Source organism: Tinamus guttatus, unplaced genomic scaffold (assembly GCF_059628265.1).
Source record: "Tinamus guttatus ecotype Peru unplaced genomic scaffold, ASM5962826v1 Tinamus_guttatus_pri_ptg000549l, whole genome shotgun sequence".
NCBI classification, from domain to species: Eukaryota; Metazoa; Chordata; class Aves; order Tinamiformes; family Tinamidae; genus Tinamus; species Tinamus guttatus.
In genome coordinates this window covers 330,509-355,062 of record NW_028289083.1, presented here as the reverse complement: position 1 = coordinate 355,062, position 24,554 = coordinate 330,509, and the positions used below count along the sequence as shown (strand labels likewise).

The 24,554-nt window shown below is 46.4% G+C and overlaps 1 protein-coding gene across 1 annotated transcript; it reads left to right on the top strand.

The window, feature by feature from the left end:
* Positions 1–6,955: 6,955 nt before the first annotated feature.
* GDNF (glial cell derived neurotrophic factor) lies at positions 6,956–24,125 on the top strand. The gene is given in 4 exon segments (XM_088534389.1): positions 6,956–6,978; positions 8,302–8,499; positions 23,408–23,731; positions 23,734–24,125. Coding segments are annotated over 3 exon segments (654 nt in total). The 5' UTR covers positions 6,956–6,978; positions 8,302–8,327; the 3' UTR covers positions 23,892–24,125.
* Positions 24,126–24,554: the final 429 nt, after the last annotated feature.

Below are 24,554 nucleotides of genomic sequence, written 5' to 3'. Positions count from 1 at the left end.
TCTGAATTGAGATACTACATGTAATCTTCAGAGGAAATTCCCTTAAGATCACTTATATCATTGCACCTCACGGTCTTACTAACTATGCAGTGCTCAAAGATATATGCAGTAATATGTTACCATACCCCACGCTTTTCCCTGCTGGAGAAAATAGAGGTCTATGCATGATCCACAAGATTTTACAAAAATCAAAGCAGAAGTGACTAGCTCGCACCGAATGACTTTAAAAGGAGCTTGATATAAATAAAATGTGTCAGTTTGCATTTTTGCCCCAGATCACAGCGCTGAGTCTTCAGAACTTTTTTTTGTAACTGCTCACAATGATCTTCAGATGGGTAAGTTCATAGCCCTGCATTAATCATTGATACACCTATTTTGCATCTGAGCTATTTCCTCTGAATTTGGAACAAGTCATAAATCTTCTACTCTATAAGTGTATATTCATGAATGTCCCTTTCTGAACATGAAAACCAAGCAAGTGTTTCTAGTTCCAGTCATACTGAAGTTCTCCAAACATAAACCAGCATGTTTAAGCATTGCAAGCTTGATGCAATCTCACTGATCTTCATAGATTTTCATTTTTTTAAAAAAAGTCATAATTCCATGGTCACAAATACTTGCAAACAGAAAATGAATATCATTTAATCATATCACACATGATTAAGAACACGTAATCAAGAGCAGAAGACTTAAAACCTAGCTGTTCTTGTCACTGTTCCCAATTATTATGTGTCTCTGATCACCCTCTCAGAAACATCTGCCTAATCATACTGGCTAGGGACAGCTATTGCTATCTGACATTCCGGTGGTTTGCAAAGACAATGCAATTACAGCTGCAAGTCTGGCATGAGCAAACAACTAAATACTCTGCTGAATGTATTTGCAGTCATTCATGTTGTTGAGATGCTTCTTTCCAGCCTTAAATAACAAGCTACAAGGGATGTTCGTCTGAAAGAGCCAGGCTTCTGTTATGCATCTTGTAAAATTTCAGGATTTTTTTGACACACTTGGCCTGGCAGAAGTTGAGTTTAACAAGCTAATGAATACTTCTGAATGACCTTCCTTGTGTCTTATGTTGACATCTGGCAGTAGGATGCAAATTCAGAACTATGGAAAGAATCCTGGGGAGAGAAAGACAGGGAGAAAGGAAGAATCTCAACCGAAAATCCCATGGATTTTATAAAATGTTGCCACTCATTCCAGTTGTCCCTCTGAATGTCTTGCTTTTCTTGGCTGCTTTTGACTCAGATTATTGACCTTCAACCCTGACAAATATGTTGTGCCCATGCTTTTATGATCTCCTAATCTCTCAGAAGGTGACACATTCTGAGATTAGAGCAAACGCATCAGGATCCCAATGGGAACAGATACAGATGCAGCAGTGATGAGTATCCGTTAAAACAGTAGCAGTATTTGACAGCTGTTTACAATTATTTTTAATTATCAAGCTTTAAACACTCTGTTATCAGGCTCCTCTTTGAGGTACACAACCAGAATAGGCCTTGGATCTATAATCCCTTACTCTTTGAGTGGGCTGCTTCTGCCATAGAACTACCCCCATGAAAGGTATTAGTAGAAAAGCTTTGCATAATCTGCTGATACTGCCCTAAAAATACCTCGCAGAGGATAAAGAAAATGAGTTATCAGGGAATTTGGTCAAAAGACACAGCCAGGATGATATTTCAAACCAGACCACTTGCCTATGGTGCTCCCCATCCCCCCCTCCCCCTCCCCAAAAAATGTTAAATTTTATCTATGAATATCTAAGTTAAACTCTACAAGCGATTATTTAGGATGAGGGTTGGTAAATGTCTAGGGCAAATACTACCAAAGAGGGGAAAAAAAACAAAAAAAGAGGGAGAGCGCTAAAATTGCATTCAAGTCCCATTTGCCACGTCTCAGAGTGGCCCCTTTCTAGAACACGGTATCACCTCGCCTTCTCACACCCTGGCAAGAGGGCTCATTTCCATTGCATTCAGAGGGCTGACTAAAGCATGTGGAGTCACGCCAACTGCACCCGTCCTGGGAAAACAAACAGTGCCAAGGGTGCTGCCAGGCACAGCCAGCGATACTATTGCACTGGGAGAGCGGTCCTGGCGTGTCCGGGCCTGCACCACCCCGGGCAATACCCACACGGGCTCAGGAGCTGCAGGGACCAGCAGCCGTCCCCTGGGGCAGGGCACATGCTGCCACCCTGTTTGGGATGGAGCCACAAGGATGTGGTCAAACGGTTTTTCCTGGGCCCTCAGGCTAAAGAACGGCCCTTGGCACTCTCTCGTAATTCTTCTAATAAACACAGCAGTTCAGACTATCTTCAAGCTAGATGGCTTAAGCGATGAGGGTATTTTGAGCTCCAGCACTGGCTGGGCACCCAAATAAATCCTTTTGGATCCCCACAGACTTGCATTCCCAAATGGAAATGTGTGGAAATCTCTTCACTCTGATTTTTGTCTAAATTAAAGTTTTGTTCCTTGATACATGTGAAGCGATATGCAGGACAGTCAGGTCTGGTGTTGAATCCCAGTGGTAAAACTTGATGAACACTCATGTCCCAGAAACACATGAATTCACACAAACCTAATCATTTTAGGATAAAACAAGGGGAATACGTTCTCAAAACTGCATTTCATCACCAGAGTCCCATCCTGCAAGGAGCTCCTGCAAGGTCCAGGATGGTTACAGGGCATGGAGTGTCACACAGAATGAGGCAACCACATCACAAAGAACGGCTGTACCCTGAAAACCAAAACCCAAAACAAAGCCTAAAAAATACTCTGTACATTTCCTGTTATGGAGATGACTTAGAACTACCTTCAGCAGCAGTGCAAGAAACAACTGCCTATTGCATGACCAGTTGTACTGTGAATATTTCAAAGGTAACTTAGAAATTACAGTTCAGAGAGCTTGACATGCTAAGAGTTCGATACATCATGCTGAACATATAAACAAAAAATGAGACCATACTGCAGAGTGTCAACCAGCTTTTTAGCTTGTTTTAAAAAAGGCAAACTTACAATGTAAAGACACACTTTATTTAGATCTGATTTGGTCATTTTTCTTTTTCTGCCTTTTTTCTGTCAGCCATTCTCCTTTTTCTTTCTTCACCCAAAAATGTTTAATCTCAAGCAGCTCCTAAACACTTGTGCTTAAAACTTTTATGATCTGTGCAGAAAAATGAAATCAGTTCTCAAGTTGCCTTTTTTTTTTTCTGTCCAGCTTTTAATAGAACCGTGGAAAATTTCCAGCAGCATCTTTAGCTTCCACAAAGTAATAATATGTAGAGCTTTCAGCAACCTTAACCAAGAGATTTGCCACAGTGGTGGGAGAAGAGGCAGGTACTTTGTTATTAAGAAGTAACAAGTTTACTCTTATTTTATTTCTATCATTTATTTCAAGTCCAGCTAAGACATCTACATAACAGTTCCTTTTGTTGTGGCTCACGCGGGCGAAATAATGCATACGCTAAAAGCTGGGCTTTCAGCAGTTTTCAATAGTAAAGAAAAAATAAATTCCTGCAGTATTACAGACACATAACCCCTGTCTCAGCTTCGTCTCTTCATGTTATTGTAAGGAAATTAGTGGCTTTGTACTGACATAAAATCTGTGCAAAAGAAAAATGCGTTGAACTCACTTCATCCAATATCTGTAGGAGAGGTTTACTTAGGAAGGTCTTTCAGTTAAAATACTATGGCTCCTGTTAGCTCCATGTTAACTGGGTAACCAAGACATTAATTTCAATGTGTCTTGGTGTCCTACCCTCGTACAGGCATTACATGAACATCCCATCCCACCTGCCAACCTTGTCTGCCCCGTGGAGACAAGAGCTGCTTTTTGTGTATACGGCCCGGCTCAGAGCTGCACATAAATAACCTTCGTCACAGAGATAGCACAATGCGAGCAGTACCTCCGAGCCAAATCAACCACTGCTTTCTGTAACGCCTTCTCCAGTCCACTCTCTGGCATGCAAATATATATAAAAAGATGCATTTATCAGATGTCTGTGTCTTCACGGTACAGATACCATATACACAGTTTCTTCTGACAGATTTTTGTCATTGTTCCACCAATGTGCAGTTTTCCCTCAGAAACACTTATTCCAGGTGCCTATCACTGCATTGTCTGCATCGAAAAAAAAAAATTAACTTATGTATATACTTGCTTATATACCTTACTTACACTTCTTTTTTTTTTTCAAATTTGCAATGGAAGAGAAATATATTATGGAAATATTTTACTTTGCCATTTTAATGAGAAACCTCAGTTGTACAAAAAGGTCTTTTCCCAAAACAGCATAATTATGAAAATACATAGTCTGAAATTAATAATACTAATAATAAAGTAATCCATTCAGACACCAACTCCAAGCAGAGAACCTTTTGCCCCTGTGGAGTGGGACACATATGCCCTACAAATATGATTCCCTTGATCACAGACCCCCCATTCAACAAAAGAAGTTCTCCCTTGGGCACATGCACGGCCACAGCGATGGAAAAGCCTCGCTGTCCGGGAAGGCACAGGGGGACAGCTTGTGTTTGGCTCTCTGTCTAGTCATCAAGCAGAAACTCAAAAGATGCCTCCTTGGAGAAGACCTTTGCTCTGACAGCCCCTGCAGGTGACATTAGCTGACTCCTATGAGTTTCAGATGAAGTCAAATGTCCTAAGAGCCCTCTCCATCCTCACCACAGTGCATTGCGTGACTGACACAGGGAAGGCACCTCTGTCCCGTTGCAAGTGGTGAGGTTACCTCAGACCTCTGGCCTGAGATCGCCTCCCGACATGAATGTCTGGGCACCTGTGCACGTTTTGCATTGCAGGGCAGCTAGGGGCAGGGGATCCCTGCCCTATAGCGGTGCTGGGGATGGGGCAGGAAGGGAAGGAGAAGGGAGAAAAGGAAGAGGGGGAGGAGGGGAAGGAGAAGGGAAAGGAGAAAGAAAGAAGAAAAGAAAGGAAAGAGAAAGGAGAAAAAAAGGGGGGGGGGAGGCAACGAGACAGAGAAGGAAAGGGGAAGAAAAAGGGAAGGAATAAGGGAAAGAAAGGGAAGGAGAAGGAAAGGCGAAGGGAAAGAACCATGTGGTCGAAGGAGTTTGCCCAGAAGAGACGAAGCGAGGGAAGGGAGCCCAGCGGCGGGTGCCGCCGGCGGTGCCGGTGCCCGTGAGGACAGGACGAGCCCGGGGTCGCTCTCGAGGGGGTCCCAGAGCCGGGCAATGGGCAGGGAGCGGGGGCCGGCGGCAGAGTCGCCCGGCAGCCTCTCCCGGGGCAGCAGGACGTGCCGATTCCCGGGCGGCTGGCAGAAACCCGCGGGCAGGCTGCAACTTCCCGCGGCAGCCCGGGATTCCGCAGGGCTTGCGAGGTATCGGGATGGGTTTATGCGGGTGCGGTTTGCGGCGGTGCCCAGAGGCGAGCGGCTGCCCGCGGGGTCCCAGGTCCCGCTGCGTTCCCTCCCGCAACCCAAACAAAAACTCGCAACCAAAAAAAAAAAACACCAAGGCAGCGCAGGCGGCGGTTATTGGCGGCCGCGCACTCGGAGGAGCCCTGCGCTCTCCCCCAGCCTCCGGCAGAGCTTCGCGCCCGTTAATTTCATAGCCCCGGCGACATGAGGACCTCATACCTCCGGACAACTGCGTGAGTCATAAATACAGGCGCAGCGCTGTAAGGTGAGACTGTTTACAGCGACTTTGCTGCAGCCTCCAGCTAGTAAAGCCGCCGCCGATACCCTCCCCACCTCGCCCCCCCAAGCGGCGCGGAGGGGCCGCGCAGCGCGGAGCGGCGCTGCCCTCGCGTCGCGCCCGGGCACCGGCACCTGCGCGGGGGGCGGACGGGGCGGCTTCCCGCGGTGCCGGAGCGGCGCGACATCCCCGGCCCCGCGGTGCCCCGATGCGAGCGCCTCGCAGCCGGGGCCGGGGGGGGCCGGGCCGCCCCCGGGCCGCGGTGTCGTGTTTCCCGGGCCGGCTCCGCCGCCGCGGGCCCGCGGGAGCCGCGTTGCGCTGCGCCGCCGGCCGCGCAGCGCACGGTATGTCGGGCCGGTGACTTCAGCCGGGAGATATTTGGAGGCTCCGCGGGGTCCGGCGCGGGGGGCCAGCGTGTGTTTGGGTCTGAAAGCGAATCAGCGGAGGGCGCGTCACTGCCAAAGGGCCCTATAAATCCATCTGCGGCGCCGCGGCGCCCTGGCAAAGCCCCCGCGTCCCCGCGTCCGGCTCCGCGCTCCCGTCTGCACGCGGGAGCGGCGCCCCCCGCGCCCGCGGAGCCCCGCGCGCCCCGGCCGGCCGCCGCGCTCCCGCTCGGATCTAAAGCGTTCGCTGCGACGGGACGCCCGCGCTGCAGGAGGAAGCCCCGCTGCTGCCGTTGCTGCTGCTGTTACTGCTGCCACCGGCCCTGCAGACCTCAGCGCCGACCTGATTCTCCCGGCGGGCTGAGGCGGGGGACTTCGTTTTATTTGATCTTTCCCTGCCCTCCTCAGCTGTTTTTTTTTTTTTTCTCCCCCCGCCGTTGCGTGCGGGACGGAGAGGTGCGCGGCTCGCCGTTCTGCCTGGACCAGCTGGCGCTACAGGAGCCCTGATGTCTTCATCTGACTCCCCGCAGTTGTTGATGGAGTGTCTTTCTCAGGTTTCCAGGCAGGGTCCCAAGAGCAGCACCCAGCGCCAGCTCCCGCTGCCAGGCGGCGCTCCCCGCGCCCCGCGCCGCGGCCGCCGCTGCTGAGCGCGGCTCGGGGCCGCAGCGGGCGGAGACCCCCGGGCGCCGCTCCTGCCGCGGCCACCACAGCACCTGCGGCGGCGGCGGGGGGCTCGTGCCCGGCCGCCCTCTGCCTCCGTCGGGACTCGTGAGCTCGCCCCCCTCTCCTCCCGAGCCTCCCTCCTCCCAGCCTCGCGTAAAGAGGGTCCCGCCGGTCGGCCCCCGACCTGGCCCACATGCATCTGCCGCCCGGCCACTCGGCTTCCTGGCGTTAATGTCCATCTCGGGTCCGACGAGACCAGCTCGGAGGTGAGGGCGAGCGCTGCGCGCTGCGCGCGGGGCTGAGCTGGGGACGGGGGGCCGGGGCGGGCGCCCTCCCGCCGCCTGCCCTGCTCGGCCCGGAGCTGCCCCGCGGCCCCGCTCCGCGCTGCCGCCCCCGCGGGGACACGGGCAGCGAGTGTCCGCAGCCGCGATGCCCCGCAGGGAGAGACGAGCCCGTCGCGCATCCCCTCCTACGGCCGCGCCGGGCACCGAGTACCGGGTACCGGGCACCGGCTAACGGGTGCCAGGCACCGGGCGGGGAGAGGCAGCCGGCACCGCCGGACACGGCTCGGAGCCGCCGGCCGGGCCGGGCTGGGCCGGGCTGGGGGGAGCTGTCATCCCCGGCGGAGGACATCGAAGTGTCTGCGCCGGCCCAGCCGCGGGCAGGGAACCGCGAACGGCTGGAGGGGAGCAGGGAAATAAGATGAAAGGAAAAGCAAAGGAGAAAAAAAATGGCAAAGGAGAGGAAAAGGGGAAGGAAAATAGGAGTGATACGACAGAGCAAAAGGAAAGGATGAAGGAAAGAAGATAGAAAAGGAAAGGAGATGGAAAGCAAAAGGAAAGGGGGAATGGACAGGAAATGTAGAGGAAAGGAAAGGGACAAAGCAAAGGAAAAATGAGAGGGAAGAAAAAGGAAAAGGAAAGAGGCAGAGGAAAGAGAAGGGAAGAGGAGAGGGAAAAGGAGAGGAAGGTGCAAAGAAAAGAGGAGAGAAAGGAGAGAAGGAGAGGAGAGGAAAAAGAAGATGGAAAGGGCAAAGGAAAAGGTGAGGGGAAGGGAAAAAGAGAGAAAAGGGAAATGAAATGGGAGAGGAGAGGGAAATGGGGAAGGGAAAGTTTGCCTGGAGCCCTGCAAAGCTGCCTGGCCCTGTGCCCAGGGCCAACCTTGCCCACTCTACCCTGGCCCGGCCCAGGAGCACCCACCTTGGCACCCTGCCTGGGTGCTTGGGGAGGACGTGCGCAACGTGGCTTGGCTGCCCAGATGGGGACACAGCCACTCCCCATGGGAGCAGCCCTCTGGGAGTCGCTGGCCCATAGTCCTAGCCCCCAGAACATGGGGGCCTGGTGGTCCTCCACCAATCTGGGGGGCTGCAGAGCACATCTCTCTGTCTCCCTCTCTCCCTGGGAAAATCCCATCTTCATCTCCCATGAAAGGCAGTGGATGTCAGAAGGAGGGATGAGCCAAGAGAGGTTGTTTCCCCTCACCCCATTCCCAGGCCCAGGCTGGGTGTCTCAGGGCTGGTAGGGAAGGTCCAGGGCTAGGGAGCTCTCCCTCAGCAGCCACCATCTAACCCTGCCTCTCCTCACTGCCAGGGGCCCGTGTTGGAAGGAGATCTAAGATGAAGTTATGGGATGTTGTGGCTGTCTGCGTGGTGCTGCTCAACACGGTCTCCACCTCGCCCCTGCCCACCGGTAAGATGCCTCCCGAGGGGCCCCCTTCAGTGCTAGAGGGGCCTGAAGACGATCTCTCCCCCATCAGCCTGCCGCCTCCCTATGCTCTGCACAGTGACTGTAAGAACCATTCCCCTTCATAGCCACCACTGTCTGTCTTGCTAAACCTGCTCCCATTTGCCCGGGCCTTGGGGCGAGGAGAGTGTCCCCTGTTTCTGACCCACTTCTCCCCCAGCCAGAGCCACTGGTTCCGCTCTGGCTGTGGCATCCCAGACTCACCCACCACCTAGCGGGGCTGGTGACTGCAGTGGCAGTGCCCCCCTCCCCTTTTCCCTACACCCAGCTCTGCCTTCCAGGCACTCCTAAGATTCCTGTGGTTGAAAACCCTGGGAAGATGGGCAGTTTAACTGTATGCAAAGGAGCCAACAGGAGGATCAGGTACATGCACCCAGCATTGCAGGCACAAAACCTTTCCCGCCCAGGCCCCTAACCTGCTCTCTGTGCTCAGGTTTGCCCATAGCATTATTTGCTGTCTGCAGAGGGCACAAGTCCTGCTCAGGATGGTGTGAGGCACCACACGTGTCCTAGTGCACGTCTGCGTTTCACTAAACCCTCTCTGAATTCTCATTCTGAAATTAGTGTGTCTGCATGGAAATTTACAGGAGAATAACAGGAGTGGGGTTAGGAACCTGATGTAGACGCATCCCCAGGAGGCAGCTCGCAGAGAGGCAGCTTGGCATCCAAATGACAGATAATGATGCCTCCCTAATAACAGGTCTCCAACAGATATAGTGTTTCCACCATGGTGTGTGACTGTTACATTAATACCGGTGGCTTTTTAAAGTAAGGACTAATATGACTCAGTAGGTGCCAAATATTCACATAAACTGTAGAGGTGTTCACTTAGCAAAGGCAAAAGTGTAATGCTGAGGTTGCTGCTTTTCTTTTGCTCTCTACTTAGCAGTAGGATGCAGAGAGCATTCAATATTTGGTATTTGTTTTATCTTCTTACTCTGGAGCAGCAGGGCAACGGTGCAGCTTAGGGGAGACATGCAGGAGAATCCCCATATTGCAGTTCCTCCTTGCGTCAGCTCTCCCACGTTCATCTCTTCTCAGTCTTATCCCCCCCACACAAGTGCACATCTTGCATCCTTCTGTATTTAGTCTCTTTTTATTTTCTTCCCTCTTTCTCATTTTCTTCCTGTTGTAGTTGCCCTGCTACTCTTTCCTCGGCTACCACCTCCTCTATTTCCAGCTGCATCTCTGCAGTTTGGTGACTGATACCCCTTGCTGTTCATTCAGCGCCCCATCTTGGGGGTATTGGCCAAAAAAGCTTCCTCCCAGATCCTCACTCTGCAAGGACTGCAAAGCCTTTACAGAGTCTGTGATCTTGCTCTCCAGAATGTGCTTCAGGATGGAGAAGGTCCTTGGGCACTGTTTGATCCCTCCATGCGCTTTTTCAGGCAGCCATGTCAGCCACCTTCACATGGGCTTGTTCAACACCACTTCTGAGGGAAGAAGACAGCATTAGGAAGAAGCAGCATTAGTCGATTTCTAACTCAGACTACAGGGTGAGAGACATTAGTGCTCCATATCTCCAGGGCTGAAGTATTTCTACAAGGTCCACTTTTGTCTTGAAACTTGCTTTTGAAAATGTGTTTCCTCATAAGCTGTTCTCTCTGCAGCAGCTGTAGGAGGCAGGTAGCAGTGTCAGTCTTGTCTCTTCCTAGTGCCAAAATCATCTCCACGTTTCCTCCTTTTTTTAATGGATCGAGCAAACAAGAACTGGGAAAATTGAAAGACTGCGTGTGTTTTACCTGGGCTAGAGTAGAAACCTCTACTTCCAGTGTACAAAGCCAGTCTCTGACAAGAAGAGATAGACAATAGGTTATCATCCTGGATAGTCATTTCAAGAAAAGCTGATGATTTGGTCTTAATCTCTTAACCATGCAGATCACAAATAGAGGAGTCTGGCTGCAAGGGAAAATAAGCAGCGCTGTTTTCACAGCGGAAATGCAGGGAAACCCATAGACTTTCTGTGGTCTTTACACAACAGCGTACAATATCCATGCCCAAAAGTTAGAAACTCTGCTGTCAGCTGGACTGCCAAGTCTGATGAGTCAGGGGAGACTTGCGTAAGAGCAGCTATATGAAAGCAGGGCAATACTTTGATCACTTTTGCACTGTTTTAGTTTATTTTAAAACGTGTGTTGTCTGGACCGCATTTTGGAAACAAAGAGCTTGCAAAACTGGCCATATTCAGCCATAGCTCTGCTTTCCTCACTGCAGCAGCACTTGGATCTGCAGTAGCCACAGTCATCACACGTGACATATCTGCCTCCCTCCATTTGGTGGCACACACTTTTCAGCATATGAGTTAGAACAATGTGTACAACAGACATCATGTCTACACCATGTCTACACCAGGCAGACCTCCTCCTCAGAGCTTCTTTTACAAGCAGAGGGCAATGCGTCGTGAGCATACATGCATACGTACAGCACATCAGCTGCCCTGCTAGTGGACCTACTGAGTATTCATTTCTCTGGGTATACTAGTGGTTGACAGCTTCACCAAGTGCCTTTGCAGGGGTCAGTTCCCAAAGTGGTAGAAGCCTCATCGTAGTTAGCCCACATTAGCTCACCTGCACAGGGCAGCCCGTGGGTGCTGAGCTGCCTGGCTACTGTGTGCTTTCCAAGATGAGTGCAATGTTGTCCCTAGAGCAACCCACACACACGGGCTGAGTGCAGAGCACCTAGTGCATGCTAAGGTCTGCACTATGCCTATTCACATATAGCACACATTTCTAATGTTTTGCCATAAATGGTGGTCAGTAGGATTGCAAGATCAAGCCTAGCTTCTCGGGGCAGCCAGATACATTGCTAGAACGCAGACCTGTGTTCCCAGGTCTTGGACACTTTCATGTGTTCCTGTTTGATGGGATTGCTTTCTCTCCAAAGCACCCCAAGGTCACCCGATTCTATTTAATCTATTTCTAATCGGCTTGAAATGTGTCCTCGCTCCAGATTATAGGCAAGGTCTTCACCTTCCCAACTGATCAGGTGTAGTGTGTTGACCCTTGTTTTTCAGGTCAGTAATTAGAGATAGAGTCTTAACAATTGCAGGCTTCTTCATTTTCTACTGGAATGGACATGAGTGATGATAGTCTCTGAAAATGTAGTGCATTTGAGATGAATCCTCTGTAGGAGTTTCAGGCAACACTGTTCATAGGACAATTTATGTCACTGGAAGAAGGGTAGCTGCAGGAGGTTGTAAAACCAGAAAACCTTTTCTCTGTTTTACTTACGCTATAGTCTACTGAGGGAAGAATATACTGAGCTGTAATAGCAACTGCAATCAGAACAATTTTGAATCACATTACATACAAACTAAGCTAGCAATTTTGAAGATTTGACAATACAGATGGAGCCAATCGCTAGGTTTGACTTATATGAGCTTCCCAGGAAATACATGTTATAACTGCTTGTCCCTGTATAGCTGCAATCAGCAGAACTAGAGTACTGTAAAACAGCAGAGGATGATATATAGTCGTGTGATCAGCAGTGGGATCTTGAGTAAGAACTAGGAGTATGCATGTCAAAATAAATGAAAAAAAGCTCATCATGGACATTTCCCTCCTAAAAAAGGGAAAATATGTTCTTCTGCATTGTAATGGCTGGAAGAACTCCATGGCCACTGGTTCATTGCTGGCACCCCTTTGGTATGGTATACCGTAACATGACATGTTATACACAGATTATATCTCTGTAAACATTTTTCATATCCTTGCTAAAGGGTTATTCAATGTTAAGTAACTGCTTTTAGCTGGAACATTATCCATTAGCATGGGAAGTATCTAAAATAAACAGTTATATTATAGTGCTCTTTAAGGCAAAGTCAGTATTAAAGCATACTTCAACATGAACATGTTTCTTTCTCTACAGTGCTTTTAGACACATTCAATGTTAAGAAACAGAACTCTCCTATTTCTGTTCACATACGGTGCAGCATATGCACTTTAGTCTAAGACATCCATAAACTACAGGGGCAACAAGGCCATGTACAGTAAATCCAGGGCCTCTTAGAGATACCTGACAGAGAGAACAGGAGCCACATCACATCATCTGATCTGTGTATATAGAGCAGTGCATCCAGCCACTGTCAGACTGAGTGTGCATATATCACTGTGCCAGCCTATATAAAGTCTGTTTGAATGGGCGTAGCCAGGTTTTATAGGTATTCAGAGATCAAATGTTTTTGTGTGTGTGTGTGTGAAAAATATCCAGAAAAAAAAGAGCAGGACACATTTGGGGAAATCCAGAGCATGTAGCCCTGTCTAGGCACCATTCTTTCCACAGCCCCAAATATATCTGCTTAACGTACTCCCATGAAGTGTGTCTTGAAACCTAAGATTAAAATGATTAAAAGGCAAGAGAATATAATTTTATTTTCATTTTAAAGGCTAGCTTTTGTTTAAAGTTATGTATTTGACTTCTTCTAAGCTTAGGAAACTCAAAAATGTTCCAGCTGAAACAGGGATCCTATTAGATGTTTTTCAGATGTGGGTTACTATTTAACATATTTGAACATGCTTTTCTGAAGCACCTTTCAGAGGCCTCTTAAGCATAATTCAGAAATACCCCTGCTAAGGGTCTGCAGACCACAAGCTGCAAACCTCTTCTCTGAAGGCTGAGAATTTCATCCGAGTAAATGACTGTGGATGAGTGGATGGGGGATGCATTATTTCGCTGATGGAATAGGATCCTCAAATTGATAGGTTGCAAAGTCTTTGCAAATTATACTGTTACCGGCTAGGACTGTGCAGAATAGGTTGCAAATACACAGAGTTACAGAGGCTCAGAGGAGCCACTGAGGTCCTTGAGTCCCAACCCCTGTAACTCCTGTCGCTCTCCTCAGCACACACTACCATTAACTGCTACTTGAAACTTCCATGTGGGACAAAACTCAAAAAACTCCAGTGGTGGGGGAATCTCATTCTTCTGAAACAGTAAGTAAGTTAGCAACAAGTATTAAACAAGGAATACTAAATATTCTAGTCATATAGAAGCCTACAGAGTCATCAAACATCTAAATAGGCTACTAACACATTAGCACTGATAGAATGGTTGGCACGGGAGAATGATCATTTTTAGCCAAAAATAGCTGTAGTTTTGGAAGAAGTAATATATGCAAGAGGGGTCCAAAGGAATAGTTTCAATGAACCTTGGCAACCGGTCCTACTTACAAGGAGAAGGAAAATAAAATAAATAGATTTATATTAGGCAGGTACAAATATAGCATTGAGTTACAAAATATAGATTACAATTTGTCTGTTTTTAAGATTAAAGACAGAAAATGAATTATGCAGTGTCAAAAATTTCAAATATCTTCTTCTTTTTTTTTTTTTAGGAATAAAACCCCACTGTATTACTTAGCAGATATTTAACTTTTGCCTCGGTCTATGTCTAGCTGTGCAACACTTACTTAAACTGAAACCAACAAATATGCTCTTTAACGCCAATGCGACTTGTACCAATGCTTAAGTGACTGTTGTATAGGAATGAGCTTAGAAAGAAACAAGTATTAAAATTAAAATACTTGGTTTTGTGCATCTGAACCAGGCTATGTTATAGCAGGCATGCTGAAACTTCTCAGACAGCAAAGTTTTTTCAAAGAAACTCATCATACACTTCTCCTCACCACCCCAGAGCAACAGTGCATAAATATGTCTGGCCTACTTCTGCTCCCATCCTAAACATTTAAGAATTCTTTATCAAAACCAGCCGTTCCTTGCTTAGGAAAATTATGGCAGGGAGGTAAGGATCCCGCTCAGCAGCTGGGAAAGAGGCAGAGCTCTTCAGAGCAACCACTGAGTGCTGTCTGGCAGATCACGGTCCCCAGGTCCTGCTGTCAGATTTCCTGCAACACAACACCTGTCCTGCTCTTGAGGAGTGATTTTTACGATGAGAACATTTTGAAAACTTGCTTTTCATACTACTCCTATTATAAAAAGGTTGAAATGAAGGAACTGAAAGATGATAGAAGTATGTGCATTATTTATAGGTCACATCAAAATCTGAGAGCAGCAGAGATAGTCACAGAAGGATGTCAGTTATGGCTTTGCCACAAGTGCTTTATTTAGAGCAAGGCTCTCTTTTCCTGCCCTTGGGAACAGACAGTGACAGGATTCCTTTCTGCTGTTTTGTTACCTACTTTTGTTCTTTGGGGACCTTGTAACATCAAAAGGGAGATCCAGTAGGTAAGTGTATTCAGTAGTCCTTTAGCAAATGCTTGCTTAGAATTAGCCTGAGCTTTTGTTGAGGTGACATTTCTGCTGTTATTTCTGTTAGCTGCTCATGTTAAGAGAGCCAGCACTGAAGCAGGACTGTGCAACCCGTGTGGAGTTTTACTGGCGTCATGTGAAGGTTGAGCTGGGTTGCTTTTCCACCAGGAACCCTGAAGAGAATTTCTCTGTAGTAACAGTGCTAATTGTTCCCTTAAAGTCTCTGTGCTGTGCCTGCTAGCTGGCTACATGGCTTCTTGTGAGTGGAGGATGCAGATTTCAGGTCCCAGGGTATTCACAAGGACGTGACTAAACCAAGCATTAAGCACAAACCCAGGCAATTTAAGGAAGCTGGAGATTTCTCTCAGTGTGGTGTGGTTTCGGAGCAGTACAGGCCATAGTGAGGAGACATGATGGGCTTTACACAGGTTTGTCTCTTGCTCTTTCACTGCCTTCAGGCTGCGTAAATTCTCTTCTTTTGCATAGTTTGTGCTGTGAATTCTTTGGATTCAGATACTATTGTCTCATGTGTATTTGAATACCCCATACTTGCCCCTTTGGGGCAAGTCTTACAGCAGGTAGGGTCCTGGCAGCCAATGCAGTAGCTGTAGTAAAATTGCCTTACTGACCTCTGAAAAGCCATTTTTTCAAAGCTCTGAATCATAGGAGAATTCATATCCCCTTGCTGCTCCTTTGCTGCTTGTCCGCACAGAGTCAGTCTTTTGCCCATTCTGAGCCCAGGGAGGCCAGAAGAAGTGCCCAGCTCTGTGTGCCCATTCCACTTTCCTGAAGTCAAACAAGGTTTTATGGACCAGATGCTTGAACTAAATGAGCAAGAAATATCTTTTGACACAGTAGCTTGCAAGGCAGCTTCCTGCACTTTATCCAATTTCTCTGACCTTGCGTTTCTCCCCATTATCAGGTCCTTCCCCCAACTTCCCAAGATTATAAGGGTCCCGTTGCTTCTCATTTTCCTGCTTCTGGTGGGAACGAACAGAACGAGGTTTGCTGGGGAGACTCTGTTTCATACCTTTGGGAAAGCACATAGAGGATGCAAGGGGAGACAGATTCCAGGAAAAACTGAGCATAGCAATAAGAAATATAAAGTACCCTGCAGATCTGCCATTGCCATCAAGGTATGGTAAATGTCAGGGTTAGCTAGGGCTGCAGACAGAAAGCTTGGTTTAGGAATAAGCATACCAGGTAGCTTTAACCATGCACATTTTTCCAATACTGGCTTATTGTACTCACCATTGATATAGAGTCATACTCAAGGTTACTTAACACTGTACCTTGATGAAAGGCAAGGGACACCGGGAGAGGATCTGTTTCTAAGGGCCTTTTAAGTGCAAGGGGAGGACGCAGTGTTTCCGGGGGAGCTGGCAAGTCAGGGAGTAAGGTAATGAACCAGAACTGTATTAAACATTTAAAGATGAGTTGACCCTGGAGTTTGATACTCCATTTCCTAATGAACACAGTCAAATGGTTTCTCTTTCACTCTTAGCCTCACAGATTTTCATGCCACGCAAAGTCATTCCTCAGGAAGGTCTTACTTTAATTGTTTTAACTCTGAAAATTTCTCGATGTAACTGGTTTTAACATTGACCCAGTAGGCAAGTGTGGTAACGATTTGGTTCAAAGCACGCATGAAAGGCTTGTTAATAAAAGAAGTACTTCATTTTCACTAAAATAAATGTTTTATCCTCATATAATTCACACTTCTTTGCTTTACAAAGCAGAACCATCGGAACATTAGTAATTTTAAGCTCACTATGGTTACACTTCTATGAAGAGGTTATTCCAGGGCCTCCCTAGTATATGTCTTTGTGGTGTGAGACAGAGAGATTCTGTGTTTGAATATAGCTTATCCACTATAAGTAACTGAGGAATTTACTACAAAGCAAACTAAATATAAAAATAATCCATGAAAAAATGGTATACCGGAGTCATCAGCATAAACAGCAAAAGATGAGGTGGATTTACTGCAGTCATAATTAGATGCACAGTAATTGTATATTTCCCACTAGTAAATGATCTAAGAGGAAATATCTTTGTGGTTACAATTTTGGAGGACACTTTGAAAATAACAGGAGAGGAAGAATAAAAATGTTTTTGTTAAGAAGGGCTCTACTTAAAACAATAGAACTGATTTTGTAGAGGGGGCCATTTGATCCTAACACAGATCTGAATTTTCTAAATAGTGCTTATCATTATAATGAGCTGGATTAACCTCCTTCGTCTCTGAAAACATACTTTAAACAAAAGTCTGAATACTGCTGTTTGAACTTCTTTCTAATTGAAAGACAGCTGTGTTTAAGTGAAATATTATCCTGGTAATTTTATTAAATGTTTGGCATGACATTTTGATGTAGTAGCTACACAATCCCACAAATGCATGCATTTCAAGCAACAATATAAAACAAAGGTCTCATTTTATCAATTGTAGTATACCTTATGTGGCATTTATAACATCACTGTAATTCAGGATATGCAAAATGCAAGTTGATACTGCAGTGACATAAATATGTTTTTCCTGGATCAGTATACAAAACTGTTCTGTTCCGTGAAGTATAAAGCTATAGCTTCTAATCACTTAAGATTTTGTGGGGGTGTTTTAAGATTTAAAAAAAAAAAGAAAAAAAATAATATAAAAAATATTCTTTTACAATTAATAGATTTTAGCTTTTCTTATTAATTGTGATAGACCGGATTGTCAGAAGAGTCTGCAGTTAGCCTTTTAAATCCCTAATCAAGCACCAAAATGAGGGACAGCTTTTTTTTTTTTTTTTTCCCAAAAGCTGAAGATCCATCTGTTCCCACTGAAATCAATTTGTGGTCAGGTTCAAACCGAGGGTTTCTTGCTCTGCCGTGCTGGGTTGCCACCACTGCAGGGAAATATTTGGCTTTAAAAAAATCTGTTGCTAGTGACATCAAAGAATTAGTTTTACAAAATTGTAAAATTTTGATCATATTTGAACAGACAGAAATTCATCCTTAATGGAAACTATCTTCTTGAGAACGTGACAAATTTGTTTTGGATATTCATTTAGACCTATGTTGTGTAAAAGTTCTGTATGAACAGTATATAATTTATTCTTCTAAAAAGCAGAGGCATTAGATCCAGGTCCTGCTGGCACATGGTGTCTCTAATTAATTGGAAATGCGAGGGCAGGCTCCGGGGGGCTGCAGTGGAGAATGTGCCTGGAATGAGACACGTTTCTGTGCGCCCCACGAAGCAGAGCTCGGGCTGGCTCCATGCAGGTCGGTGGTGAGCGCCTGGCGTTGTCTGCCTGCAGAAGTGTGCAGCCGTACGTGTCAGTGCTCCTGCAACCAACTTTGCATCGCAAATGCACCCTGAAAGCTCAGAAGAGCAAGTAGAAGATAGGAATATTCTTATTTTAAAAATGTCTGCTGACATTTTTCTTTGATTGAGTTGTGGGTGTTTGGACACTTGGTGTTAACCAGCTCTGTTCCTAGTTCAGTCTCTGATCTGAATTCCTACCGTGCTGTCACCAGTCCTGCAACACTTCTTTCTTTCCTTCTTTGCTTTCTTATTCCTTTCCTGACCCTGTGGGAAATTCCTGGCAGATCAAGAGCTGCTCAGAGATGCTAAGAGGCAGCCTAGCGCACAGGCAGTTGTCCCAGCCTCTGTCCTTAGATGCTGGTGTCAGTATTCCCAGTACTAGGAAATGGACTGATCCTCTGGTTGTCACGAGAGGAAAATGCTCTGTCTGTTTATAGCTGGTGCTAGAGACGTCACACGCCTGGCAGGCCATATGAAGAGGGAGAGGAGAGGAGCAGGGGAGATGAGACAACCAGGAGCCCAACATGTGCCCCTGCCACAGCACCAGCCAGTGCATGCTGAGCCCCTCTGCCCTGCCAAAAGGGTTCTGTGTAGAAGTAACACGAAAACATGTGTATCCTTGGAAAGAGAGAGACATGAGGAAAGAGAGAGCAAGGCCAGGGGTTTAACGCCAAGGGAAGGATAAATCCAATGGGCAGGTACTCAGCGTTAGCAAGGACAGGATCCCACTGAGGGAGGATATGCACAGGATAGAAACACAGTGACAGCTCCAGAGACATGGAAATGGGGCTTCTCTGTCACAGAGAGGAGCAGAGAAGTTGTTTCCTAACCTGCTGCAAACCTCCACTTCACTTTTTGATTTGAAACGTACATGCACCTGCATGCAGGCCCCTTGTGTGTGTGTCCTCAGGAGAGATTTCCCTACAGAGTTCTCAAATTAGGTAACAACTTTCAAATTGTGATGTATAGACTATATAGCTGATGGTCTCAGGTGTCAGCTCCTTCTCGCCTAGTGGAATCTATGAGGTCCTTTCCCATGCTGGAGCTGCACTGAAAACTATGAGAAAGATACCCAGAAGATACATTTGCCTCCTGAAGGAGGACGTGCCCTGTATGCACCATGCCTTCCTCAGGGAGTGCATACTCTGAAGTGTATGTGTGAGCCAGTCTTCACTAACCTATACTCTGCAAGTGGGCTATACTATATTATATTGTACTATACTATTCTCTCCTTGTTGTTTTCATATGTTCAATTTCTAATTCCTCCACTCTGGAGCCAAGTGCAAGGGCAAGGGGCCATGGCTCAGTACTTTTTCTTTAATACCGCTCTTGAGTACTATTGCTATCTGAGCATTTTCTGCTAGCACTTCATACAGCTTCCCAGGAATCTGTTGTGTGTTTGTTCTCTCAGCTTTCCAGCTTCCCTCTCCAGAAGGAGAAGGAGAAGTGTTGCCAGTAAATTATTTTGTATTGAAAAAATATGTGCCTATATATGTAAATATATTTATACATATGTGTGCGTGTTTAAATCTAACGCACACACATACACCTGTGCATTTTTATATGTATGGAAAATAATATGTGCTTTTCACTAGTGTGTGAAAGCCCCAAAGCAAGCGGTCTGCTGCACAGTCAAGTCCGTGCTGATGCACATCGCTCAATGTGCTGCAGGAGCGAAGCTGCCAGCCTGCTGACCTTCGTTCTGAGACTATAAATGGTTTTTAAATGGTGCTTGAGACAGAGAAGAGCATGTGACTAAGTAAAACAGATCGTGGCGCTCAATGAATTGGCTCTGTTCAGGTTACATACCGGGATCTGATGCCAAGGCAATCCCTATCAGTGCGCTGGTGCTCCCTGGCCCGTAGCTTGTTAATCCCAGCACTACTTACCACAAGCAGAGCTCATCGGGTGGTGGCTGCAAGGGGGGAGGTCTCTCAGCATCCCAGCCGCACACCTACCAACTGCCTGTCAGACAGGGGTGGTCCCGCTGTCAGTCTTCTCCTCCTTCCCTGCTGTCTCTTAGCCTTTCACAGTCTTTAGTCCATGGTCAGTGGTTATTGCTTATTCATGTATGATTTCTGCTGGTTTCTTAGCACTCTTCTCTAGTGTCTTGTTTCAACCCATCACACCTCACATTGCCTCTAGCATTTTTGTTTATCCTTGGTTGCTCAGGGCCTTAGCTCAGCAGTTTTTTGCAGCTTTTTATTTCAGTCCCTCAGGCTTTGCACCCATGCTTTCAGATAACCAAATATCCCTGCTGAGTCACAACTGGCATCTTGTACTTCTCTGAGCTGCAAGCCTCCTGCTAAACCAACTCACCCTCAACCCAGGCTTTCAAGGCTTCCTTCAAAGCTGATCATAGTGGATGTGCTTGCAGTCACATTGACAACTGAACTTTGTTAGGCAGCAAGGGATTAGCACCAAGCTGTGTCCCTCCAATAACAGGAGTTCCAGTGCTTGAGTCTGTGATCCAGTAGGTGCCAGGTCTGGTCGACACTTGTTGCTGCACCCAAAGTACAGGCTGCTACGTTACACGTGTAACGAAATTCAGCTTTGTGGGACTGAGTAACAGTTCAGTGTTGTACCAGCCAGAGGCTGGTTGATTGCAGAGGCTGAAGTTTTCTCTCATATTGCTAACTTACAAAAGCAAATTTGGGGCACATCTGAAGCCCAGCTGGAAGGTACCAAAAAGGGCACCATTGTTTTGATACTGGCTACCTTGGGACTCCACAGACAGAAGGTGTGACTGCTCACAGCAAAATGCAAGGCTTTCTGGGTCACCTAATAGTGCAGTTGCCACTGCAGTTGATATCATGTATATGCATAGTCCCATAGCACACATGTGGACGTAGGTGGACAGACATTGGACAATGGGTCCAATATGTTTCACTGATTAGGAGGCTCTGTGCCCACTGTTCCCTAAAGCCATCTACTTGCCTTGTGTTTCCTCCAGTGATGTAGTTCGCGGATACCAGGGGTCACTTCAGAAATGCTTTTGACAGATTTGGATTCCCATGTGAGATATTCTCTCCCTCAAAAAACTTCCCTTTTTGGCACTAGAAAATGAAAGTTGTCAGTCATCATACTTGTCGATCTGGCATCCCTCCCCATGAACCTCCCAATACCAATACTAATACTGCCACTGCTGTGCAGGGATCCCTAACTCAGTTAGACCCATTGGCCACTCACAGTCCTTCAGGTCACACAGGTTAGGGTCACCTGGACTTGAGTACATACCTCATTCCATGTTACATCTTGGCCTACTTCATGCACGGGTTGTGTTAGAGAGAGATTATTGAGGCCAGTTGTGCTGCCTATTACTCTGCCTTCTGGCTGTGGCAAGGGCACCTTGTGGGCTCCGAGCTGGGGCACCTTTCACAACAAAGGCCTCTACTCCTCTTTATCTAGGGTCCAGGGTGTCCTCAGATTCATTTGGGCAGGACAGTGCTTGGACCCTACAACTACTGTTAATAACCAGGGTAGATACCTACATATATTACTGTTGAGGGGGAGATAACATTTTTGTGCTTGAATTGCAGAATTGCACACAGTGTAAGCAGTATGTGCCTGGTTGGTTTATTACTTTTAAGAGAAATCCATAATTTCTTTTCTCCATTCTTAGGTGATAGAGGATTATTTCCCTCATGACACTAGCACTGTAGCAGGCCTAGGTTGAAAGGTGGCTGAAGAGTTCAGACAAGAGTATCCACGTATAGGTTTAGTTTTCCTGTAACAGTCTCCCATCCCCTTCTTGCTAGCTCTTCTTGCTTTCAAGGACCATAGCTATCCCACTGCCATCACCTGAATCTTGTGCAATGGGGCCTATGGTGTAGGCAGACTTGCTTGTCCACCCCGCTCTGCAGCAGAGCTGGACACAACCAATGGACACAGCTAGCTGTGTTAGCACCCTCTCCACTAGGTAAGGCTCATAGTGTGCATTTTTTGGTGTATACTGTAGTGGTAATGACAGATGAGTGGGAGAGAACTGGCCTTATTATTGGTGATACCAGAATACTGGTCTTGGCTCAGTGTCCTATCTTGTTCCAGTCTTGTATAACTCCATAGATATCATATCTTTTCATAGTTGCTGGTCCAGAGACTGTTGCCTTTAGCAAACACCTATAAACAAAGGAAAATTCATTTTCTAGCCCCAGGAATTTCAGCAGACAGTGGGTTTTTGTTTGTTTGGTGAGTCAATTGGTTTTTCCCTCTCCCATGTTCTCATAAAAAGGAAAAAGAAAAACACCAAGTCACTTCACAGGGAGCCCTTTCTATTTCAGCACCTAGGCTGAGGAGTCTTCACAGTGGTGAGGCTGGGCTTGCCACTGGCTGGTCCCCTTGTACCAGACCTTGCCAGTCTGATGAATATCTGCAGCTCCTGGGTCATTTGTAGGGTTCCCTTTAGGGATGGAGACTCCCTCCCATATAGAGCTGGGTGCATGACACAGGCTGTTGGGCTGGTGGGCCCTCATCAGTTAAGTACAATGACATGGACTTGCCTCCTGACATACAGGCTCCTGGCACTCTGATCCTTCGTTAAATTCACTGCAATCACTAAAGCAGATCACATGAGCATTTTAGTCTGTGGGAAGTCTTGAGGTTTTAAAATGTAGTTTCACTCCAATCATGATGAAAAGTTCAAATCTCTGAAAAAATGTGCTCAATTTTGTCCTCCTTGAAGAGTTTAGTTCTGTCGGTGTCAAAATATTTCATTGGCTTTAACAGTTATTTAGCTGAATAGGTTATCATCTCTGGTAGAATATATATCAAGTACAAAATAAAATAGATATTTTAACTTTACAGAAAGAAAATGCACTAATAACATTCCTGTGAAAATTAACATTGTTAACTGTTCTGCCTTATTTCTACTCAACCAGCATCTTGTGATGCAATGGTTTTGTGAAAGGATTTTCTAACACTTTATCCCCTAAAAGCACTAAAAAATGGGCATTCAGATAGGAATAACAACTCAGCCGTGCACCCCAGAAAACTCCTCTTTTTCTCCTGACCCAGAAGCTTATTGGTAGGTGGCTTTAGCACTGCAGTCTTAGAGAGAAAGGAATTAGCAATTAGAATCAGAAAAATGTATCAAAGAAACCTCATTCACTCACTGCTTTGCTAGGAAGTGCCTGCCCAACCTTTCAGTTCATCCACCCATGGTTTTCTTTTACTCGGTTTTGACAGGCTTATTCAATATTGAAAGTCTTGCATGAAAGCTACCAAGTGTAAGCGAGAGACCCCTACACCAATACCTATGTATATCTCATTACTTTGTTCCTAAATAAGTTTCCATTATGATCTGAACCATTCCATTAGTTACGATTTTGGGGATGCTCTCTGAAGTCACAGGCACCTTGCATGTGTGTAATGTTTAGAAGCACTAATTGACACATTTCCCTTGATGACAATCGATGACAAAATATTTTCTCTTTTTCCCAAACAGCTAATATGCCTGAGGATTATCCAGATCAGTTTGATGAGGTAGTGGACTTTATTCAAGCCACTATTAAGAGACTGAAGAGATCACCAGATAAACAAACTCCGATTTTTTCTAGGCGGGAGAGAAATCGGCAAAATGCAGCCACAAACATAGAGAATTCCAGCAAAAAGGGAAGGAGAAATCACAAGGGCAAAAATCGAGGATGTGTCTTAACAGAAATACATTTAAATGTGACTGACTTGGATTTGGGATATGACACCAAAGAAGAGCTGATTTTCCGGTATTGCAGTGGATCTTGTGATGCAGCCGAGACCACATATGACAAAATTTTAAAAATTTAACCAGAAAGAAAAAAATAGTCAATGACAAAGTGCGGCCAGCTTGTTGCAGACCCACAGCCTTTGATGATGACCTGTCATTTTTGGACGATAACTTGGTTTACCATATACTGAAAAAACATTCCGCAAAAAGGTGTGGATGCGTCTGACTAATTGTGCTTTGGGGATTGCTCCAGTACTGCATTCCTGCTACAATGCAAAGAGAGGGACCAAGGTTCCCAAGGAAAAACCTGTTCAGAATGGAGAAAAGAGGACCAAGAAGGCAGAACAAGTGGTCATGGGAGCCCAGTGGGCTATGAGGCAGTGTAGAAAAATGGAGGCTCTTTAAGTCTGATGGGAAAGTAAATAAAAGCTGAGGTGGCGTTCCCAATGGTTGGATGGCATGTAAGCTCTCCTTGACACAGTGTGCCATCGGTGAGACTTGGATCCGTGAGGAATGTGCTTAAAAACACAACCCTTCACTGCCACATTGCGTTGTAGCTTTCACCATCCGCCCCAGGGAGCTCACCCAGGAGCAAGCTCACTCACCAGCTGGTCCGTCAGCTTTCCTGCTGCTCCTGGGAGGGCAGCTCCTAAGCACTTAGGACAACTTTAAATTAACAAGATCAATCTCATAAACAAGGTGATATCAGACAAATATCAAAATTCATAGGCTCAAGGTCTCTAGGGCCAGTATCAACAGAAAGAAAAACGGTTCCAGTTACTGGTTAAGCCTGGTTATTTCCATCTAATTGTGCTTTGGGGATTCAAAAGCATTGGGGGATTTGGGGATTCTTCTTCAGAACAGCCAAGTGTAGGATTTCATTTTTCTG